This window comes from Ovis canadensis, chromosome 13 (genome assembly GCF_042477335.2).
Source record: "Ovis canadensis isolate MfBH-ARS-UI-01 breed Bighorn chromosome 13, ARS-UI_OviCan_v2, whole genome shotgun sequence".
Lineage (NCBI taxonomy): Eukaryota > Metazoa > Chordata > Mammalia > Artiodactyla > Bovidae > Ovis > Ovis canadensis.
This window is the reverse complement of record NC_091257.1, coordinates 55,073,640-55,097,728: the sequence shown is the minus strand read 5'-3', so window position 1 is coordinate 55,097,728 and position 24,089 is coordinate 55,073,640. Positions and strand designations below refer to the sequence as shown.

Sequence of the window (24,089 nt, the reverse complement as noted above, 5' to 3'; positions counted from 1 at the left end):
ACTTGGAATATTCATGGTGGGTGGGTGAAAAGCCCAAAATAATAACTTAAATTTCTTGGCTTTTTAGAAACGACTCTGAGTTCTATATTTTCATCAGTAAGTGAAGGCTAGATATGATGGATCAGATGAATCTACACGCATGAATGTCTGTTTCTGGTACCACCAAGTCTGGACCATGTCATGTGTGCGCGGAACACTGTTGTTTGTCTCCTCAGTTTTCTAGTTGCTCTCTCAACTAAATTGGAAGCTTTTGAGGTCAGGAGACTGCATCTTATACAACTTTTTATCCCCAAGGTTTACACTCATGCCTTGCACACAGCAGGTGCTCAACAACAGTTTGACTTTGATAACAGGTTGCTTTGCAACAGAAAAATTGAACTCCCTAAGGCAAGAGCATCCTACTTTTTCCATCAGTACAATGAAAGGTATCTTCTTAAAGGAATACTGTGGTGAATATTGTGACTTACTATGTGTAGCTAGGTACAGACTAAATTTCTGTAGCAAAGCCGCCCAGAATGTCTTCACTCAAGAGGAAAGGTTATTTGTCTCTTGTGACAGTCATGGAAGGTTTGTGGTCCTGATGGAGATGACACCTGGAGATCCATTCTGTCGTCATCCTGAGTGCGGGCCCTCCATCTCTGGGTCCGAGATTCATGCTATTGGGCTTATTGGTTGTCTATTTCTTTTTATTCCTAAGTAACATTCCTTTGTATGAATATATCCCAGTTCTATCAGTGCTATTTGACAACTTGAAAAATAGAGGTTCTAACAACCAGGAGATATTTTTGGCATGCCTAGATTAAATATGTAAGACTGTTTTAGTTTTTTATCCCATTTTCCTTAACAAGCTTTTATTGAGTGCTTTCAGGATCAAATACTGTGTTCAGGAATGAGGATATAAGGCTGTGTAAATCGTTGGCTCTTCCCGCCGGTTAGTTTAGCTGATTGAGGAAAAGACAGTTGTATTATCCCAACCTGATGGAAACCACGTCAACAGCTTAAGTTTGAACAGCTTAAGCCTGCTAAATGGTGTCAAAATTTGAAGCATCAAAGGATCCAGATGGCAATAAATATCCCTACAGATCTGCTGAAAGAAATCTCCGGACCATCTTGCATCTCAAAGTCTTGCCCCAGGTTACAGGCACCTGGCTTTAAAAAGCATCTCAGCCTGAGAGTCAGGTCCCTCAGGTTCTATTTCTGGTTCTGCTACTGTTTTGCTAGGTAGCCTTGCACAACACAGAGAACATGCCCTTCCTACAAAGCAAGAGGTGAGAAGCTGAGGAGCCCTCCTGGTGAAACACTCTCATATTCCAAGTGAGGATGGGTCCCAGGAACCAAAGGCCTCCTCTCCCAGAGTCTAAGCATTCCTTTCCCTACTGCCAAAGCTGTTCATTTTAGTGCATAATTGGAGCTCTGATTTTGATATGGCCAAAGGGTTTGCCACTCCTTCCCTCACTGTGTGTTAGTCACACAGGCGGATCCAACTCTTCGGGACCCCGTGTACTGTAGCCCACCAGGTTTCTCTGACCATGGGATTCTCCAAGCAAGAATGCTGGATTGGATCGCCATGCCCTCCTCTAGGGGATCTTCCTGACCCAGGAACAGAACCCAGGACTCCTGCGTTGCAGGCAGATTTTTTTATACTACTGAGCCACAAGTGAAACCTCACTACCTGGTGTGAACTCAGAAGTCAAAACTTAGATGGTTTACATTGTAAAAGCTTTGAAAGTTGTTCTACTGTAATGTTTCTGCAGCCATGAAATTAAAAGACACTTACTCCTTGGAAGGAAAGTTATGACCAACCTAGACAGCATATTAAAAAGCTGAGACATTACTTTGCCAACAAAGGTCCGTCTAGTCAAGGCTGTGGTTTTTCCAGCAGTCATGTATGGATGTGAGAGTTGGACTGTGAAGAAGGATGAGCGCCAAAGAATTGATGCTTTTGAACTGTGGTGTTGGAGAAGACTCTTGAGAGTCCCTTGGACTGCAAGGAGATCCAGCCAGTCCATCCTAAAGGAGATCAGTCCTGGGTGTTCTTTGGAAGGACTGATGCTAAAGCTGAAACCAATACTTTAGCCACCTCATGTGAAGAGTTGACTCATTGGAAAATACTCTGATGCTGGGAGGGATTGGGGGCAGGAGAAGAAGGGGACGACAGAGTATGAGATGGCTGGATGGCATCACTGACTCGATGGACGTGAATTTGAGTGAACTCTGGGAGTTGGTGATGGACAGGGAAGCCTGGCGTGCTGCAATTCATGGGGTCACAAAGAGTCGGACACGACTGAACGACTGAACTGAAGTGAACTGAATGTTTCTTAATTCACGTTGCAGTAGAGAGAACTGGGTGGGCGCACAGGCCGGAGACTGTAGGTACAGAAACCTGGGCCTCCAGGGGTAGGTAGAGGGTCGGGCAGATGCTGCACTCATCTGGAGAGGCGGTCTCAGGGGCTGGCCTACTGGAGAACTACATTTCCCAGGAGCACTGGTGGCCTGGCGAGCGAGGCACGCGCCCTGAGCGGGCGCACTGACTCCAATCGCGCGGAAAACACGCCAGCCTGATTGGAGGTCGCTGTCACGGAGCATCCCGGGGCTCGGAGGACAGCGTGCGCGCGGAGGCCACCTTCTTTGTGACTCGCGGCGCCGCTGGGGCCCGCCCCCCGAGGCGGGGCCGGATCGCACGCCCGTGCGCCGCGCCCGTGGCGGGGGCGGGGGGTGGTGGTGGCGGCCGGCGCCTCCCGCGGGGGCGGGGCGGCGGGTTTCGCGTCGACACCGCCTTCCTGCCCCGCCCCGCGCCGGCCCGGCCCCCGCCCCTCCTTCCTGGAGCCGGAGCTGGAGAGGCGGCGGCAGTGGCGCTGGCGGCTGCTGCCGGTCAGGGGGGGCGGCGAGCGGCCCGCGCGACACGCGCCGGCCCGACCCTCTGCTGTGATCTGCGCGGCGCAGGGGGTCCGGCTCCCTGCGGCGGGATGTTCTCCCGGAGGAGCCACGGGGATGTGAAGAAGTCCACCCAGAAGGTGCTGGACCCCAAGAAGGACGTGCTGACCCGCCTGAAGCACCTGCGGGCGCTGCTGGGTGAGGCGCGGCGCGGCCGAGGGCGCGCTCCTGCTGGGATCGGGCGGGGGTCGTCGGGCTGCGATACCGGGCCGGGGGAGCAGACCCTCCGCGTGGGTGCCGGCGTCCCCCTGAGTTGTAAACTTACCCCTCCTCCCCCGGGGCCTCGGAGCCGGGCTGCGGTGGGACGGTCCCCTCCCCAGCAAACCCTGGGGGTCGTCGCACGCACCCATCGAACTGTCATCTCCCCTCCCAGTTCCTAATTTTAATGTTTGAGTCCGAGACCCTAAGTGGTCCCAAGTGTGGTCCCAGCGCAGACTGAATTGAACTGTCATCTCCGGCCCCCCACCCCCACCCCCCGCCCTGCCACTTTTAATTTTACCTTTTTTTGAGTCTGATCCTCCAGTAGACTGAGCCTCCGAATGGCCTCGGGATAAATTTAAGTGTCACCTCTCTTCCCGTGGATCTGGTTGATTCGGTTTCTTTGTGTCCATGGTGTGAAGGGGGCTCCTCGTGATTGCTAGGAGGGAGGGGTGACTTTCCTGGGTTCCAGGAGGCTGCTTATGCTTTATTGTCAAGATGACCCTGACGGTTTTGTGGCTTCTTGCGTTTTTGTGAGCCCATTGGGTGGAGGAACTGCAGACCCCAGGGTGGGCCTGCACTTGACCTGGGATGAAGCTCACCCCTGTGGGTGTCAAGTGTTCCCAAGGCCTCCGTTCACCTGCCACCTGTGATCTGTAGCCAGTTTGCTCCGCTGTTATTTGTTTTCTCTTCTACCTCCTTTAGTTTTAATTTTTGTTTAGAATGTAAACACCTTTACTGTCTATACTTCTCTTAGTGTATTTGGGGGCTATGAAAAAGATACTTTGTTTCTTCTAGATGTCTTTTTTTTCTTCTTGAAAGGAGCAAAATCACCTGATTTAGGGCACAAAGTCTTGATGTGTCTGTCACTTGAGGAAAGAGCATAAGAGAATTCATTGTATCCGTGAGAATTTTAAATAAAGCTCTTGTTCATGAGATTAAAAGTTGCAAATGATTTCTATTTATACTGTGAAGTACCTCTAAGGAAGAAAAAGCCACACACCTAGTTTTGCCAAGTGAAGTTTTTCACATTCTCAGATTCCTTGAGATGCCACTGCCGGCTTGGTCAGTTTAGAATAAAATGTAAATTAGGTACTGTTAGAGGGATTAGCTTTCAAGACTTTTGAAAGTGAAATGCAGTCTTGGTAAACTGAGCTTTCTACTTCCTGTACTGAAATACCAGGCACACACAGGTTGTATTGTGTGGGGCTCTTTAGTGACTGATTAACACCTACTGCAGGGACATTATTGATAATGGAGAGCAGAGCAAAGAGGTATTTTAAAGCAGTTGATGCTTGGGGACTTACTCTGTGGTAGAGAACTTGAATTTGTGTTCAGTCCAAGTGTACAGGATTAAGTTGGCTACATTTTACAAAGGCAGAATCCATTAAACCTAGATGTTGGGTTTCTTAGAGACACATAGTACCTTGTTACCGTTCTGAGAAAGTAATTAATTTTCAAGGCCCTGTGGTTTCACTTGAAAGTGTCTGATTTTGAGGAACTTTGTTTTGTCCTTTCATTGAGACATCTGACCTCAGTTTTGTATCCTGGAGGGGCCCTTTCATATTCCTTATGTATACTGTTGTTGTTATTGTGGATTGGCTTGGTGTACTTCGTTTGTTACTGTAGTCTTTATTTGTAGGGACTAGATTTTTGTGCACATGTCTGAGGCATTCTGATTCATACTGTTTAGTGTAAACTCTTGCCTACAACTGTGGGTTTAAAGGCTTTAAAGACAAATAGTACAGCAATGTGGTAGTCCCACCACATCACATACCCTATTGATTTGCTACTTTATGGAAAAGTCTACTTAGAAAAAAAGACCTTCTGATCTAAAAGCTAGGACTTAGCCAAGATCAAGAAACTATTTGAATCAGGATTGACATACACACACCCAGGTGGCTCAGTGGTAAAGGATCTGCCTGCCAATGCCGGAGACACAAGAGATGCAGGTTTGGTCCCTGGGTTGGGAAGATCCCCTGGAGCAGGAAATGGCAACCCACTCCAGTTTTCTTGCCTGGAAAATCCCATGGACAGAGGATCCTGGCGAGGTACAGTCCTTGGGTTCGCAAAGAGTCAGACACAACTGAACACACACGAACATATATGCAAGATAGATTAACTAATAAGGACCTACTGTATAGCCCAGGAACTCTACTCAGTACACTGTAATGTCCTATATGGGAAAAGAATTTTAAAATTCTTTTGTATATGTATATGTATAGCTGATTCAGTTTGCTGTACAGCAGAAACTAACGCAACATTGTAAATCAACTATACTCCAATAAAAATTAAAAAAAATAGAAAAAGACCAGATTTGTGTTTACCAGAGGCAGGATGTTGGGGGGAGGGGCCGGGGGAGGGGGGAGATAATTGAATGAATGCAGTCAGAAAGTACGAACTTCCCGTAATAAAATAAATGACTAGGAATGTAACGTGCAATGTGGTGACTGTCGTTAACACTCCTGTATGTTATATATGAAAGTTGTTAAAAGAGTAAGTCTTAGGAATTCTCATCCGAAGAAAGAGCATTTTTCCTATTTCATTACTTTTTATCTCTCTGAGATGATGGGTGTTCACTGAACTTTCTGTGATAATCATTTTGTGGTCTATGTAAGTCGAATCATTATGTTGTACACCTTAAACTTACACAGTGCTGTAAGTCAAGTTATGTCTCAATAAACCAGCAGGAAACAAAATAGATATATTTGCAAAGAAAAAAATCATTTGAAGGAAATGAATCGAAATTATTGTTGTATTTTTATCTGTATATGTAGATAATGCTCTTGCTTTTCACATATTTTCAAGTGATAAGACCACATTAGTTTTTAAATACAAAGTCGATACCGCTGACTGGGATCTGTAGCCTGCGGCTGCACGACCTTGGGCCAGTTCCTCAGCCCATCTGTGAAGCTCAGTTTCTTCACTCTGTGAAGTGGTTGTGGTAATGTCTGCCTCGTAAAGGTGATTGTGAGTGTACTGTAAGAGCTGTTTCAGCTCCGAGTAGACATTTTACAGTTTCCTCTCTCGTCACTTCTTTCCTGTCATTAATAGGCTAGGACGAGCCTTTTGATAGGCTGTCCCTTCTCCTTTCTCGTTTCAGTAATTGTGATTGATCCTTTCCCTCTTCATAAAAGGTAGTCCGTATTTAAGACAACTGGCTGGGAAAGTTACAGTTAGTTGTGAAGAGGAGCGTATTTATTCCTATCACGGCAATGACTCCAGTTAGAACTTAACGTAGCTGCTTTGACTTGGCTGTATATCGTAGATTGGCCTGATATTATTAACTTTATATTAAAGGATGGGGGAGAACTGAGACCAGGAGGGGCTTGTTGGGGGCCAAACTAGGCATTGAATGTTGTGAATGTATTATCTAAGTTGGAGAAAGAACAAAGAGCTCTTCGATTCCCAACTCCCAGGTCTCCTTACGTTGTTGAAATTATCCTCAGGAAAGAAAATAAGTAAACAAAACAAAACTGAAATACTGTGTATTGCTCTCTTGCTGCTGCAGAGATTCTGTGCCTAATAACAAGCTGAGTGCCTACTATTAAATAGGGTTTAGGCATGGCATTGATGTGGCAAGAACAATAGGTATAAAATATTTACTAGTAAGCATATAATGTGTTATGTAATTAGATAGTGGCTTATATGGTGGACTCCATTATAGGATTTCAAGGTGCAGAAAAGATCATTAATAACAAAGATGGGGGGACTTCCCTTGTGGTCTAGTGGTGAAGACTCCGCATTTCCAATGTGGCTTGGGTTCCATTCCTGCTTGGGGAACTAAGATCCCATATGTTGAGTAATGTGGCAAAAAAAGCCTCCAAAACACTACTAAGACCAAAGATAGGGCATCTTGAAGGAGGTTTTACTCGTACCAGGACCTAAAGAATGACTAAAGATTAGACTCACTTATATGTGAGCCATAGGTGTAATTTAAACTGCTCTGGTAGCCGCATCTAAAAAGGTAAAAAAAGAAACAGGTGAGGAACTTCCCTTGTGGTCCAGTGGCTAAGACTCCACACACCCTGTGCAGGGACCCTGGGTTCAATCCCCGGTCAGGGAACTAGATCCCACATGCTGTAACCAAAGACCCAGTGCAGTCAAATAAGTAAATAAATGAATAAAATAAATATTTAAAAATAAAAATATTACAGAAAGAAACAGGTGACATTAATTTTAGTAATACCTTTTATTTAACCTTATACATCTGTTTCATTGTGTTCTTGCCTGGAGCATCCCAGGGACGGGGGAGCCTGGTGGGCTGCCGTCTGTGGGGTCGCACAGAGTCGGACACGACTGAAGTGACTTAGCAGCAGCAGCAGTCCAAGTAAAATGTTCAATTTTTCCGTTATCTTCACATAACACGTCTTGGAAGTTGTGCATGTACTGTTCACGTGCAGCATCCTCCAGTCAGACGGGCCGCATTTCCAGTGCTGCGGAGCCACTCGTGGCCAGCATGGCCTGCTGGGCAGAGCAGGGTTAGATTTAGGGAAAGTCAAGGGTTGGGGAGAAGGCAATGGCAACCCACTCCAGTACTCTTGCCTGGGGAATCCCATGGGTGGAGGAGCCTGGTAGGCTGCAGTCCATGGGGTCGCTAAGAGTCGGACACGACTGAAGCGACTTAGCAGCAGCAGCAAGGGTGGGGAGGGCTTTTCCAGCCGAGAAGGGGAGGAGCTGGTGGTGGAGATGCACCTGGGAGGTGATGCATGAGAGCAAAGAACCTCGGACACGGAGGACTCGGTGCTGGAACCCTGGCCCTGAGAGCGTCTGCAATGTCAGAGCAGTGGCTGGAGTGGCGTATAGGCCAGGGGTGAGGCAGGACGGGGAGGTGGACTATGATGTCATGGAGGAGACAAGGAGGGGTAGCCTGACCGGGTAGAAGCTGAGGCAATTCACAAGGGGTTGGAAGCTTCAGTTTTATCCTGCAGGTGAGAGGGTGCCCTTGGAGAATTCTTAGCAGGTCACATGATAAGATTTGAGAACTGCCTCCCTGCCAGCAGGGCCAGGATAGAACTGGGCTGGTGGGAGGGCAGGGAGACCTTGGGAAGGTAGGCAATGGAGGAGCTGACGGATGACAACTGGAGAAGAAGGTGGAGTCATGAAGGACCCCAAGGCAGAAACTAGTGATTCTAGATTCAAGGGTGGTTTGCAGAAACTGGACGAGGAGTGATGAATCTGAAGGAGAAGAGGTTTGGGGTCGGGGCCACAGCCCAGTCAACTCTAGTGACCCCAAGGTTCAGACCAAATAATTTGGAACTAGAGAGGAGAGAATAGCTGCTCACCGATGCTCTTTATGCCCATAGAACACAATCGAATATTTTGATGCTTCCTTCTGTGCATCTGTTGCTTTAAGTAGGGACAAGTTCACTTATTCACACGTTGTAAATGTTGCCTTTTAAACTTCCTGTTAGCTTTTACCTGTGTCTTGTTCCTTTTATTTTTATTAACGACAGGTATTCATTGAGACTATCCTCTGGTGATTAAATAGTTTCCTTTCTGGCAACCCACTCCAGTATTCTTGCCTGGAGAATCCCATGGACGGAGCAGCTTGGTGGGTTACAGTCCACGGGTCGCAAAGAGTCGGACACGACTGAGCGACTTCACTTTCACTTTCACTTGTCTTCATCAATCCTTTTTTCCTTTTTTTTTTTTTTAACTTTTTCTTTCTTTCTCGGGTGTAAATACTACTACTCTAAACATCTTGGGAAATGGCTTTTTCTGCATTTTGCATTGTTTCCTTAGAATAGATTCACTGAAGTCAGGTTGCTGGGTTGAGCGTGCTTATGCCTTGATTCACTGTGCTCTCCTCAGTGTTGTTCATGTGCTGTCTGGCAGCAAGGGTGAAACAGTCAAATCCTCTGTAATCTGACCAGCAGTAAACACCTTGTTGGGAGAAGGAAGTGGAAACCCACTCCAGTATTCTTGCCTGAAGAATTCCGTGTGGACAGAGGAGCCTGGCGGGCTGCTGTCCCTAGGGTTGCACAGAGTGGAACTCGACTGAAGCGACTTGGCAGCAGCAGCGGCAGCAAATACCTTGTTAGAATTTGATCATTGATGTTAGGTAGTGGGGGTGCCACGGATAGAGCCAGAGGGGCTGGGAGGAGACCCTAGCTAATAACAGCACAAGGTGAGTTTGGTGTGATATGTGTTGCGTTTGAGTGGAGAGGAGAAGATGGTTGGATGGCCTCACCGACACGATGGACATGAGTTTGAGCAAGGTCCGGGAGTTGGTGATGGATAGGGAAGCCTGGTGTGTTGCAGTCCATGGGGTCGCAAAGAGCTGGACACGACTGAGTGACTGAACTGAACTGTATTGAGTTTGAGAAAAAGGCGAGATCCAAATGGGACCATCGGGGAAATTGTTAGACGTGGGGTCTGGAGCTTAATGAGGGGTTAGGAGGCTATGACATGGTTGTTTATCAGCGTCATGATCTCACTGGGTTGTCCCCCAATTTCTGATGATGTTGGTGTTCCCACCCCCAACCTGAAAATGGGGAAACTGAGGCTCCCAGAGGTGGACTCCTGCCCATAAGGAGCAGGGCTGGGAGTCATAGGGTTGTACATCTCATGTCGTGCTTTTGCTAGTTATCCTGACTCAAAAGCATATTTACATACCAGGGAATATATTTTCCCACCAGAATGAATGTTAACGCGTAAACCAAAGCCCCTCAGTCTTCGCATGTCTCCCAGACATGTTGCTGTGAGTTTCGATGCCCTCTTCCTCGTCTGTTTTTACCGTATTGTTCTAGGCAGACCTTGAAGCCGTATTTGATATGAACATAACAGAAGATGAAAAGACTCCTCCTGTGTTTTCGTGTTTGCTGGCCTCTCCGTGTCCTTGGCAGCCATCACAGGTGGTAAAATATTTCCTTGTGGACATTAGTGCCACATGGACACTCTGCAGCCACCATGAAGCTGGGGCATATAACTCCAGGCCCTTCAGGCAGTCTTGGGATGGCTTCTCTCTGGTGACCTTGTTTGAAGCCAAGTGATTTTGCCCTAATGCTCCCTTTCTTCATTTTTCATCAGTTGCTCGTATACCTGTAACTTCTGGAGTATAAAATGAACTTTGAACACATATATGTCACACAGATACCCCACCCCTGCTCCTCAGGCTGGAGATTCTCTGATGTGAGAAAGGTGGACTTAGGATGAAAGTCTGACAGCTCAGATGTTTTCTTTGAGATAACTGAAAAAGGCTGCCTTTGACCTTTTATTCTAGGAGGAGGGGTAATTGGTAGGTCCAGAGTATTTTGGATAAAACCTTTTATAATTTTTATTTTGCCTTTGACCTTTTATTCTGGGAAGAGGGGTAATTGGTAGGTCCAGAGTATTTTAATGAAAACTTTTATAATTTTTATTTTGCTTGTAAATGCTTTATTTGCTGATAGACATACATAACTTCTACTAGTTGTTTAGCGTACTAGTCTTTAGTCTCCAAACTAAGTACCAGAGATAAAACTGTAGAGGACTGCTTATTGTATTTAAAAAATTGACTTTCAAAATAGCAAATTGATTCAGTTCAAAGTTTAAGATTGTCTTTAGAAGAAGCAATATGTTGCTGTACTGTAAAATTAAGCATAATCAAAGTATAAATGTAGTAAGCCACTGTCTTGTTTTTGGGTTTTTAAAAAATTTTGGTTTCCCATACTTTTTTTGAGTGTGTGTGCGTGGATGTGTGTGTGTGTGTGTCTGCTAGGCAGGGCTCTGTCTTTAGAGATTAATAAGGTACAAGCACGGAATTTGCAGTTTGCTAGGGGAGACAGACAAGTAAATGGCTACATTTCCACGAGAGTGTTGTTGCCTGAGCAGGGTGCATGGAAATGTATGGGGGGCTGCAGGTGAAGAGGAGGCACTTCAGAAAGCCCCTTGGAGAGCCTGGCAGTGCTTGCTGAGGGCAGGCGGGGCTGAGGTGGGTCTGGAATTGTGAATGCAGAAGTTTCCCATGTGGGCGGTTGGGGGTGAGGAGACTGCAGAAAAGAGGAGCTGGTGCAGAGGTGATGGCATGGCCACCCCGTGGCTGAGTGCGCAGGTTTTCACCCTATGCTGTGGGTGGATGTTGGGAATCCAGGCAGGAGTTTTAAACAGTGGAGAAGCCAAATCCAGTGTCTTCCCCCCGTGAATGGTCCAGGAGCCCCAGTCTCCCTGAGGTTTGAAACATGGATGCCTGGAGGGGGAGAGCTCCTCTCCTTTGAGATTACAGTCCTAGAGGATGTAGCCTGTGCTGCCTTTCCCTCCACGGGGAGAGCACCTGCCTTAATTGAATTCACTGTGAGAAGGAAGCAGAGCGGAGAGATGGAGAGTGAAGAGAGTCCATGGATCCTGTGTGCACCATCCCCACCCCGAGCTTCTCAGCTGTAGGAGCGCGGAACACCCTGGTTTTTCGCTCTGGCCAGCTTGAGTCCTATTTCTGGGCCTTGCCATGGGGAGAGCACACATTGATATGCCAGGAAGAGACTGGGAAATTCCAGATCAAGGATGGATGGGTCAGTGTGTGTGTGTGTAGATATGATTTTTACATTTTTTAAGACCTGGGAGAATTTGAGTTTATGTACATGTAGAAGAAGGAAATAATAAAAGAGCAAAATTGAAGAAATAGTAGAGAGAAAGGGGCTAAAAAGGTGAAAGTTGTGATCTGCTGTGGGATCCAGAGGGTGGGTCAGAACAGGCTTGACACAGGGGCTCCTCTCTGTCTGAGGCTGCTCGGAAGAAGCAGGAACCAGTTGTGGGATGACACGGTGGTGCAGGGACCTCTCGGACCATGGCTTCTGCTTTTTCTGTGAAGGTACGAGGGCAAGTCAACTGCTGACTAGTTTTCTCACTGGTATAGTGACAGGAACTGAAGGTGTCTTACTCCTTTTTCTTTGCCATGTATCTTCACAAAATAAACACTGTAATCGGAGAGGCTTTGTTTTTGTTCTTTGTGGGGGATGGGGATGATCTCATAAATGCAGTTTATCTTATGTAATTAAATGCTTGGCCAGAAGGGGGAAATGTATATGTATGTAAATTGGTTCAGTTCAGTTCAGTCGCTCAGTTGTGTCCGATCCTTTGCGACCCCATGGACTGCAGCATACCAGGCCTCCCTATCCATCACCAACTCCCAGAGTTTACCCACTCAGGTCCATTGAGTCAGTGATGCCATCCAACCATCTCATCCTCTGTCGTCCCCTTCTCCTCCCGCCTTCAATCTATTCCAGCATCAGGTCTTTTCAAATGAGTCAGTTCTTCAGATCAGGTGGCCAAACTCTTGGAGTTTCAGCTTCAACATCAGTCCTTCCAATGAATATTCAGGACTGATTTCCTTTAGGATGGACTATATATAAAAATGTATATGTGTAAATATGTATAAATATGATGTATATATATATAAATAAATAAAATGGGGACAGTTTAAGTGGTATGGATGCTGCCTAACCTTCCCGGGCGGTGGTGTGAGGAGGATGTGGCTGTGGCTGTGGACCCGGAGGTCCTCTTTCCTTCATGTCCCTCACTGTGGGAGCACCTTCCCTGATGCTTGTGGCTCCTATGTTTAAGGGTGATCGGGATTTTCTCCATTTTTACCTTTCAGATAGGGCTTCCCTGACTGGCTCAGAGGTTAAAGCGTCTGCCTCCAATGCGGGAGACCCAGGTTCGATCCCTGGGTCGGGAAGATTCCCCTGGAGAAGGAAATGGCAACCCACTCCAGTATTCTTGCCTGGAGAATCCCATGGACTGAGGAGCCTGGTGGGCTGCAGTCCACGGGGTCACAAAGAGTCGGACAGGACTGAGTGACTTTACTTACTTACTTACCTTTCAGATGACTTCACACCACCTGAGACGTTACTTGACTGTATTGATACCTCATATTCGTGTAGCTCTTCACACTCCTGCAAAATATTTTCTCATTTGATCAAATTGCGGCCTCAAGCAACTGGTTTATAAAGGAATTTTCCTTCTAGATCCTTAGTAGAGCCTTCTTTCTTCGTTCTGAATCTTGCTCTGAGGGCTTTGACTTTGATTTTTAGAAAAGAGATGTTTCATAACCACTTCACATCTTTTATGTTGTTTCAGAAACTGAGACCACATCTGAAAGACACAGAACACTATTTTAAAAGTAATTGTCATCTATAACAGTAAATGTGTACTTTGATTTTGCTTTTGCAGTTGCAGTTTAGTTAAAAAGAAGACAACCCTTTTGAAAAAGATAAGGATATTGTCTTCTGTTTAACTTTCAGCGATGGCACGTGTTTGCTGAGGCTCAACCATACTTTCAAGGACACAGCAGGTACCAGGACCTTGGCTTGTGCCAGCCGTGGGAGCTGTAAGAGGCTGTGCTCAGATCAGCTCCACTGCAGGGCCCCACTGACTGATGCTGCCCTTGGACCCACCTCCACTGGGTAGCCAGAGCCGGGCTCCTCCTGGGCTTCCTCCAACCAGTTACTGAGCACATGGGCTGCTCACGTGGTCATTCCTTGGAGACCGAGACGCCTGGGCCAGCAGCCCCTTAGACTTCTGCTGCCTCTCAGCCCCGCTTCCTCCCCTCGTCTGTGCAGGGCTCAGTCCGCCCTTCCCAGGTCCTCCTCTTTGTCCTTCACAGCATCTCCCTCAATCAACCTCCTGCGCGAACAGTCCTGTTTTGATATCCATTTCCCAGAGAACCCAGATGAATACCCGGTCCCTTCTAGAAGATGTCAGCCATCCCGTCCCGCGGAATTCTTCCAGGAGCCGACAGAGTCACGTCACATCTTCACACAAAGTGCCTTCACTCCTCTTCCTTGAAATGCTCTTTCCTCAGAATTCCCACAGCTTTTTGTGTCTTCCATTGGCATTTGTAGTGTTTGGTTTTATATTCTGCTCCTCTGTGTTCTGCCTGGTCTCGCTCACTAAATGATACTGATGCTAAATAACACTAAGAACACTAACAGCTTTTTGTACATCTTGATTCCTTTTGGTGACATGCTTCCGTATTTGTAATAATAACAAGTAGCATTTAATTGGCACTTTCCCTGTGCCAAGGACCACCAGAAATACTTTACATGTACTTTTAATTCTCTACCCTGTGGGGTGGGGAATATCATTATCTCCGTCTTCCTGATAAAACCCAGAGAAATTAAGAACATTGCCCAGCATTGCCCAGCTAGTGAATGGTAGCATCAGGATTGAACCCAGGCAGCTGGCTCCAGAATCCCGTGTTATTTTTTATCCAGCACCAGCCATGTGCCAGGCATTATACCCAGCCCCTGGGCATGCCTGAGCTTGCATTCAGAAAAACCAAAAATGCGACTTCCATGTACCCGGATCTGAGTCTGTGGGAGAGGAACAGCCATCTATATGGATGTTCAGAAAAATTTCTAAGAGCTTTCTTGTCCCAGACAGAGATTGTTTTCACTAGCCAGAAGTTCCCATCAATAAAGTAATAATTCAAGGGACTGCCCTGGCAGATGGGTGGTAAAGACTCCATGCTTCTGCTGCAGGGGCACAGGCTCAATCCCTGGCCGTGGAACTAAGATCCAGCATACTGTCTGGCATGGCCAAAAAATGAGTTGAGACCATGAATTAAGTTCTCCTGAAAGAAACCTCTCTCCTTCTGTGTGTGGGAACAGACCCATTCCTGGGTCCCCAGGGGAATGTTATTGTTGTTCAGTTGTTCAGTCATGTCCGACTCTTTGTGACCCCATGGATTGTGGCCCACCAGGCTCCTCTGTCCATGGAATTTCCCAGGCAAGAAGACTGGAGTGGGTTCCTATTTCCTTCTCCAGGGGATCTTCCCGACCCAGGGATTGACCTGCGTCTCTTGCATTGCAGGCAGATTCTTTACCTGGAGGGAGCCATGTCCAGCACATGTGGCCGGTCCTTCCTTGCCGTAGCAGTGGGTCATGATGAAGAGATGGGCTGGGGCCACCGTGGCCAGTGAGGCAGGAATGCTAGACTGCCCTGGGCCATGAGATTGGACCACACAGCAGCCCGAGCTTGTGACAGCGTGGAATGCACTGGCTATATCACCCTGAATTCTTGGAAGAGTCAGAGAGTAGGTACCTTAGGAAGTGCCCCGATATGGATAAGAAATGGAGACTAGCCAGTGGCTGGAAATGAATGAACACAGGAAAACATTGATGGGTCAATGCAGTGTTAATTTATCTCATGAAGCAGATGGACTGGGTGTCATGTACCTGCTAAATTAGGACCCTGTTTGTGCTCTAGGTTGTGTTAGTTTTTCTTTTTTAAAGAACTTGAGCCATTAAAAAAAGTTTTGTTTTGGCCATGCTGCATAGCTTACAAGATCCTAGTTCCCTGAGCAGGGATCAAACCCAGGCCCCCAGGAGCAGAAGCCCATGTCTATAACCACTAGGCCACCAGGGAACTCCCTCTAGGTTGTGTTTGTTAGTGGAAAGGCCTGAGGGAGTCTTGGTCTTCAGCTCAGTGATAATTGAAGAGATATGTGGTTTCTACGACCTGGTGTTGCTGCTGAATCAAAGGGGAATCTGCTCCACAGTTGGTGATGAGCCGTGGATTGAGCAGAAGTTAACGTGTGCTGAGGCTATCCCATCCAAGTGAGTCTGACTGTGATTGGAGATCTCATCACCTTTTTGCATTCAGGGGCGTCACACCATTGTTTGTTCCTGTGCAGCTCAGCTATCAAAAGGCTGGACAGAGATCATTTCCTCCTGCCCGACTGTATCATTTTTCAGCCCTTTGAGGTGAATGACGATTAGAGAAGCAGCTTTCCCTAAAGACAGCAGAAAAGTCCTCTAGACCTGAATCATCGCTTAGGCATTTATGTACAAAAAGTTTATCTGTTCTTACAGAAGAGGTCTATTCACAACGTTGGGCAGAGAAAGGTGAAATTATTTTCTGTTTTTAGTGCAGTTTCGTCCTGGTAAAGATACTACTTTTCTGTATTGCTTGGGTCTTGAATGTTCTTCAGGCTTGAAGAGTCAGACCCATTTGGAGGAAATTATGGTCGATATCATGTCTGCTGTGCTTTTCTTTTTTACGATAAATAATCAGACATTGAAAAAAAATCTCTGAAACACTCTGGCAGCTTTTTGGTTGTTTCTGAAATGAGTAATAGTTTTGTAGTTTTTTTCTGGTTGTAAAATCTTACATACTCATTTGACTTACATGAATAAGCAAAAAATCATTTAAGTGTGAAAAAGCTCTTCACATTCTTCAGTCCCCGGATAACCAGTGTTAAAATTTTGGTAGGCGTGTTTTTGTGCTTACTGTTGCTGATATGTGATCTCTATGTGTTGTGCCTGCACACAGAAACGCAGTTTTACACGAGTAGTCATTATGCACGGGCTGACACTCTGTTTCTGATCTGACATGCCTTGGACATTTTTCATATCAGTAAGTGAAGACTTACCTGATACTTAAATGGCCCTGTTCTGTCCCATGGGACTCACACAGCAAATTATCCACCACCCATTTCAGGTTGGGAATCCAGGTGCTCTGTCCTGTCAGCAGACCCAGGCTGGCGGGAGAAGGGTGGCTGCCTTTGGTTTCTCATATGAGGGACGAGAGACAGGCCTGACAGTGTCCTGGCTGATGATGGGGCAGAGGATGGCGGGGCGAGTTTCTGGAAGTAAAGAGAACCCCTTGCAAAAGGCTGTCTCAGTCTCTGCTGAATTAATTTCACAGAAAGGCCACCCTTTTAACCTGTCTTGGAGTGAAGGTCATTCCCCTTGCAGGCTGGCTCTGGTGTCCTAAATATACCAGCTTCTGGGTTCTCTTTGGAGGTTAGTAACTATTTGCTTCCTGGCTTTCTACCATTTCTCTCTTATGGACTTCAAAAAAATGGTGTTTCCAGGTGTACTTCCCTGCACTTCCTCCATCATTTTCTGTTAATGTTAGGCTCACTCAGGTAAGCAGTGAAGGAGAGCTGGACTGCCTGCCTGGGTTCCAGTCCTGGTGGGGACCTGACCCCGCTGACCCTCCCCTGCCTACTTCCTAGGGCTGATGGAGGTTTGAGTTAATATATACAAATCCCTTTTGTAAGCTGTTATTATGCTTATTAATAATGATTGTTTGACATAAGTAAGATGCCTCTCTCTGCCCTCATCACCTCTCTTCTGCCTCCTTAGTTGTTAGAAGTAAGCTGGAGCTGTTCCCATTTAGCTCCTATTTTATTTATTTTTATCTCTAACTCTTTCCCTCCTGAGTGAATCTGACTGTAATATAGGCCAATTCAGATCAAGAAAAGTGTAGTGCATTATTATGTGTAAAATAGATAACTAATGAGAACCTACTATATAGTCAGGGAACTCAACTGAATATTCTGTGGTGACCTAAATGGGAAGGAAATGCGAGAAAGAGGGGTTGTATGTATACGTATAGCTGCTAACACTTTGCTGTACAGCAGAAGCTAACACAACATTGTAAAGAAATTATATTCTGATTTTAAAGAAAGAGAAAGAAAAGTAGAAACAGTTATGCGTTGCCTTAAAAAATCAGATGAAACTTGCTTCCTACAAAAGAAGAGATATATGAAAATGTATAAACTATTATGTATAAATTAAACTAGAAGGATATATTGTACAGCACAGGGAATATGCCAATATTTTATAATAAACATGAAGTATAATCTTTAAAAATTGTGAATCACTATATTGTACACCTGTAACTTATTGTATATCAACTATACTTCATAAAAAGTGAATGTATATAAAATACATTAGTTTTAAACATTATATTTTATTGGTGTATATATTTTGTTTTATTGTGTTGGCACTTGATATCTGTTAATAATAAAGTTTTAGAAGCCTGCATTTAAGAGAGGTGTGTCAGAAATGTTTAAAAATAACTCTACTTTTAAAAACTTTAGCTCTAGGTACATGGAGTATATCTTTATCAGAATCACTTTTACATGGGGACTATCAATCTAGAGTAACAGAGTTTTAGCATCTTTTTGACCTCTAGAATTTTACTTTCTTCATCTATCTTACCATATAGGTATAAAGAAATGAAAATAAGACACCTTAGGAAATGAAGTGGGTGAATATAGCTTTTACAACTTTTCAGTTATACTAGGATTTGTTTCTACTGTCAGAATCTGCAAAGATGTTTTTGGATACAGGCAACAAAAACCCAAGTGTAAGCATAAACGAAGAAGAATTTTTTTTCTCCTTTAAAAATCGGCCCCAAAGCATGTGACCGCAAGCCAGCTGGCACGGCGGCTCAGCGATGTGACCGTCCACAGGCTCCCCCTCCCTGCTCTGCCCTCCCTAGTGTCCTCCTCCATGTGGCAGGTCTGTCCTCTGAGTGGCAAAATGCGGCTCGGGCATCGCGCCTGGACAGAATGTCCAGAGAAGCACTTGCGCTTTGTGTCCCTTTATGAACCGTGACCCTTTCCTGGCATCTCCACCAGAATTCTTCCCAGTGCTTGTAGGGTCACAGGCTTGAGCCTAAACTCATGGTTGGTGGGGGGCAGGGGGGCTGTTCCCACTGTAATTGACTCCCCAGCATCGGGTCACCCACCCCTGCCCCAAGAGGACACAGTTCTGTGGGGTGGATGGTCCCTGAACAAATGGGTCTGTTAGGAAGACAAGGGTCTGCCGTGGGCTTGACTGGACGTGGGGGGCCAGAGGGGAAACCGGAGGGCCTGCTCCAGGCCACTCTCGCTTTCAGTTTAAATTCTACAGAGAACATCTATGGAAATAGTCCATTATGATACAAATTTGAATATATGTCTGTTTTCAGGGGAAATTTCTTAAAAATTTAAAACAGCCCAACACAGCTATAACAATGTGTCATAATAACAAAACCATCAGCAGAGCGAAAGTGAGAGTTTGAGTTTTCGTTTCAATTTCTGCAAAGAGGAATATGTAGTTTAGGTCCCTGCGTGCTTCCAGAAGTATCAGTGTTACGTCTGTGTTCTAGGCTCTTCCTTCTGCTGGGCTTGGCTCGTGGTGCTTGGGCACTGGGTTACTAGCACAACAGCTGTTAGCCCTGAGACATCTGAGAACTGGGTGAGCGGTGTGGAGCCCCTTGCAGGGGGTGCTTGAGTGGGTGGGTTTAAAGTGCTTGTTTTGTTATACATGTACAAACCATTCTTTCATGTATGTGCATGTGTACTAAGTTGCTTCAGTCGCGTCTGACTCTTTGCGACCCCGTGGACTGTAGCCCGCCAGGCTCCTCTGTCCATAGGATTCTCTAGGCAAGAATACTGGAGTGGGTTGCCATGCCCCTCCTCCAGGGAGTGGGGTTGCCATGCCCCTCCCAACCCAGGGATTGAACCTGAGCGTCCTGCGTTGGCAGGTGGATTCTTTACCAGTGAGCCACCTGGGAAGGCTTCTTTCACATATACTCAGTACTTTAACAAGTATTTGGTATCTGTCACATGGCTGTGCAGAAATAAATACTTTCAGTTGGATTAAGGGTGAAACTGAAACTGGGGTTTTATTGAATGAGTATGATCGGGAAGGGCAGGGTGATTAAAAAGATGGACAGTGGATGCTCAGTGGTGACCTAAATGGAGAGGAAATCTTAAAAAAAAGGAGGGGGATATTTGTTTACGTAGAGCCGACTCACTTTGCTGTACAGTGGAAACTAGCACAACGTTGCAAAGCAACTATACTCCAATAAAAATTCAAAAAATAAAGATGGACTGTGGAAGCCGCATTAGATCAACAAAGAAGTGAAGACTTCACAGGGATTATTGATCAGGGTGGTAGGGTCATTAGCTTCAAGGGCCCAGGAAGGTTGAAGAGTTGTCAGAATTAGGTTTTCAGAAGGAGTGAGCAGGAGAGGTAAGGAGTGGAGGTTGGAAGGATGCCGGGGTGGCAGAGGGAGTAGAGGATAACCTCCGTGGAGACATGAAGTGGGGCATCGCCTGTGTGAGTGTGGAGATCAGCGCCGGATGTGGGGACAAAGACAGTGAGCCAGACCCTAAAATCTTCCGGAGAGTGTGCGGGGGGCAGTGAAGGGTAGCTTATGCAGCCCCTGGGACTGGAGCCCTCCACCTGCTGTGTACCTAAGCATCTCTGTGCACACAAGGGTTTTGTATTTGCATATAGTCAGTCCAAGGACATTTTTTTAGGTCTGCATATACATAGATGCATTTTCAGATGTGAATTTCTCTTAGATGGTAATGATGATGGGAAAAGTGTTGAGTTACCACTGAAGCACAGTCGGCACGCCTGCTCTCTTATAACTGATTCCCTCCTGAGTCTTGAAAAGGCTTCATTATGAGGACTTTGCGTCCTCCCTAGGTGAGTTCCAGGTCGGTTACCTGCCCTTGGCATGGTCCTGCACACTCAGGAGGTTCTAAACTCTCCCAGCTGGTGTCAGGAGAGGGCGTCCCTGCCTGCCCAGACTGTGCTAGTGTTGCTGAAACTTTTCTGTGGAAGGTGGTTTGTATCATGGGGGAACCCCTGTTATCTGACCCCATTTTTTCTGCTTTTCATTCTTGGACAAGGAGACAGTGTGTGGTCCTTGGGGGCAGCTCTTCATGGGGTCACCACAGCCTGTGACACTTCTTAGTGGTGAGTTTCTTTTTCTTTCACCATCAACGTTTCTATAACAACCAAGACAACCCATTCCAAATCTCAGGCTTCGAGACCTTACGGCAGCAAGTGTCTGTTTTATTCCCTCACCTGTCTGCATTGCTGCATGGTTCTGCCCTGGCTGCAGGTTGCTCTGCTCCAGTTTTCTCATTTCTTTTTTGTTTAAATCTTAATTGATTTGCAATGTTGTGTTAGTTTTGGGTGTACAGCAAAGTGAATCAGTTATATGTATATATCTACTCTTTTTAGATTCTTCCCATGTAGGTCATTAACAGAATATTGAGTAGAGTTCCCCATGCTATATAGTAGGTCCTTCTTAGTTATCCATTTTATCTATAGTACTGTGTATATGTTTACCTCAACCTCCCTGGACCAGACACTACCTGAGGCTCTGCAGCCACTGCTGAATCAGGCTCCTGATGACTGGTGGTCCACAGCAGGTCGGGAGCTCAGCCCGGATCAGTGTGGGTGGGCGTTTTCTAAAGGTGTGGATGGAGGGTGGGAATAATTTGTGGCATTTTTTAGAGAGAGAGGGAGGGAGGATGGAGACCTAGGCAGCTGTGAAAAGGCTGAAACCACTAGGCTCTCATTAGCCCTATGCAAGGGCACATTACTCATGATGTTCATCCCGGTCGGTGTTTTCTGTCTCGTGTCTGACTTGTTCTCATTGTTCCTGAATTATGTTTTATGAAGTCGCCACATCCACCCTGAGTTTTTCGCTCAGTCCCCTTCCCTCTCACCAGTGTGTGATGTTGAGCATCGTATTTGGGTGCCAGCATCTAGGGAATGTGAGTGAATGACACCATCTGCACCCACACGCAGCCGTGTGGGCAGCGCTAGGGTGGCTCTGAGCCCTGGGGCGGGTGGGGGAGGGAGGGCTGGAGGATCGGGAGTCACTCCCTACTTGGGAGGAGCTGTTCTGAGCCCATACTTCCTCTTTGACAGCGTCCACCAGGGCCCCTGAGTCTGAGAAGAGTATTCCCTCTTCCCTTGGTACTTCCGGGTGTGCTGAAGCTGGTTTTAGTGATCTGGGTTATAGTGATCAGATCCTAAAAGGAGTAGGATTGCTACTGAAAAGGACCATATGTAGGAGGAAGTAGAGGGACAGCCTCCCTGGCTTTGGAGCGTCTGCTGCTGAACTGGGATGAAGTGCTGTCTCTTATCAAAGTTCTCATTAAGTGGTTGAGTTTCATGAGTCATTGACTTTTATGACTTCACAGATGAAGCTGGGTTGTTCCTGGCTAGTTCGGTGGCCTTTGCCTGGAGCTAGGTAATTGTAAGACAACTAACATTTATTTAAATAATGCTGACTCTGCGTTTAGAGGCATCTTACCTGTCTGTGTTCATTTTATCACACAGGAACTATTGTTGGCCCCCATTTCTCAGGTGAGGAATTTGAGGAACAGCGTGTTTAAATAACTTGCCCAGGTCCTGTGGCTTTTGTACTTGAAACCAGGCGGCCTGCTCCAAAGGTTTTTTTCACTCCAGCTTTGCTACTGTCTTCCAACTAAATGTAGGGAAATAACTGTCAGCAGGAGGCTTAGCTGGACAGGGGAGGGTAGCTTTTGGTGTGGAATACAGATTATTTTTTCAGATATAATGGGAATATAATAGACACTGTTCATTGGTTGTTGGATGGTGGTCAAGGAGAATGAGAAATTAAAGGAGGTTTCTTTACAAATCCCGGAATGACCCCCAGCTCTGTGAAGCTGTCCTGTGGTTGCTCCTCTGTGGTCAGTGTGAATGCACTTGCCTGGAGTGCATTTGTGAGGCCAACAAGGCCAGGTGCTAGCGTCCGTGTTGGACATACCAGGACTTCCCCTCTTTCCCACTTCCTTACTGGCCCCACAAGGCGGTGGGAAGGTTGCTAAGGTCCCTCCCGGCGAGCCAAGTGGTGCCCATTCTCAGGCCCATGCTGTCCCCGCATGTCTTGGGGTCTTCTCTCCCTCTTGCTTCTCTCCATCTGCTCCCCTGCATAGCCCTTCCCCAAGGAGATGACATTTCTCTATGTTCCTGATCCGATTTCTGGGTTTGACTTATTCCCACGTGTCTCTGAGGCTCTTGTGCAGCTCATGTTCGGGCTGGAGCCCCAGATGGGAGTCTTCCCCACATTTATGACTGGCCTGGTACCTTGGGCAGGTTACGGATGATCCTGAATCTGAAAGGTTTTTTTTTTTTTTACTTGACCACACCTCCCTCACCTCCCTCATGGGGTTGTTGTTGTTGTTCAGTCACTAAGTGGTGTCCCACCCTTTGTGACCCCATGGACTGCAGCATGCCAGGCTTCCCTGTCCTTTACCATCTCCTAGGGTTTGCGCAAACTCTGGTCCCTTGAGTTGATGATGCCATCCTACCATCTCATCCTCTGTCTCCCTCTTTTCCTCCTGCCCTCAATCTTTCTCAGCATCAGAGTGTTTTCCCAATGAGTCGACTCTTTGTATCAGGTGGCCAGAGTATTGGGGCTTCAGCTTCAGCATCAGTCCTTCCAGTGAATATTCAGGGTTGATTTCCTTTTAGGATTGGCTGGTTTGATCTCCTTGCTGTCCAGGGGACTCTCAAGAGTCTTCTCCAGCACCTGCAGTTCAAAAGGATCAATTCTTCGGTGCTCAGCCTTCTTTATGATCCAACTCTTACATCCATATATGACTACTGGAAAAACCATAGCTTTGATTATATGGACTTTTGTTGGCAAAGTGATGTCTGATTTTTACTATACTGTCTAGGTTTGTTGTAGCTTTTCTTCCAAGGAGCAAGCACAGGGTTAGGGTGGTTAGGGTCAAATATAGTATATCCATGAAAGTGTCTTTTAAAGAGTAAATATACAGTATTATTAGTAGTTCCAACCTTCCCATTTGGCCTTCACTCCCTGCTTTGAGGCCCAGCCTGGATTTTGGTCCTGTCATTTCCGTTACTTGATTGTGTCCCTGTTTCTGGGGGCCCCTGCATCTTATTCTGTTCAAATTTCCTAGCACTTGGCACAGGCCTAGTTTGCAGGGGGAGGGGCCCAGTCGTGTTTGAATGAGCAGGTGAAGAGCATCTTTCTAAAGGAAGTTTATGGTCATTTTTTATTTCCTGAACAGTCCTCTTATTATAATATCTATGCATCTTGAAGTTAAAAAGCAGACTGTCCTGGTGGTCCAGTGGCTAAGAGTCTGCTCTCCCAGTGCAGGGGACCCGGATTCACTCCCTGATCAGGGAACTAGATCCCACATGCCACAACTGAGGGTCCTGTGTGGCCCAGCTAAGACCTGGTGCAGCCAAATAAATTTTAAAAATTATTAAAAAAAAAAAAAGGCAGCTCTGTGATCCTGTCTGTGTGCCCTGCTACTGGGCACTAACTCCCCATGCCTGAGGCCACCTTCTCCAAGAGCTGTGCTTTCTAAATAGTCATCTCATGAGTCTTGTGTTTTATAAAAAGAATAAGACAGCTAAGGGAATCAGTCATTCTAAATTTTGAAGACTAGAGAT

The 24,089-nt window shown here is 46.3% G+C and overlaps 1 protein-coding gene and 1 non-coding gene across 10 annotated transcripts in view; both read left to right on the top strand.

Moving 5' to 3' along the window:
- The first annotated feature begins 2,511 nt into the window (after positions 1 to 2,511).
- Positions 2,512 to 24,089, top strand: part of RALGAPA2 (Ral GTPase activating protein catalytic subunit alpha 2) — a 277,106-nt gene continuing 255,528 nt past the window's right edge. For all 9 annotated transcript variants that reach the window (XR_011248179.1, XM_069547852.1, XM_069547851.1 and 6 more), the window contains exon 1: positions 2,512 to 3,072. Coding sequence is in view for 8 of the 9 variants with exons in the window: in XM_069547852.1 (XP_069403953.1) it covers positions 2,967 to 3,072 (106 nt within the window). In the remaining variant the exon portion in view is untranslated. The remainder of the gene's footprint in view (positions 3,073 to 24,089) is intronic.
- TRNAW-CCA (transfer RNA tryptophan (anticodon CCA)) lies at positions 12,715 to 12,787 on the top strand. Its single transcript has one exon. It is a non-coding gene; the product is annotated as a tRNA-Trp (tRNA).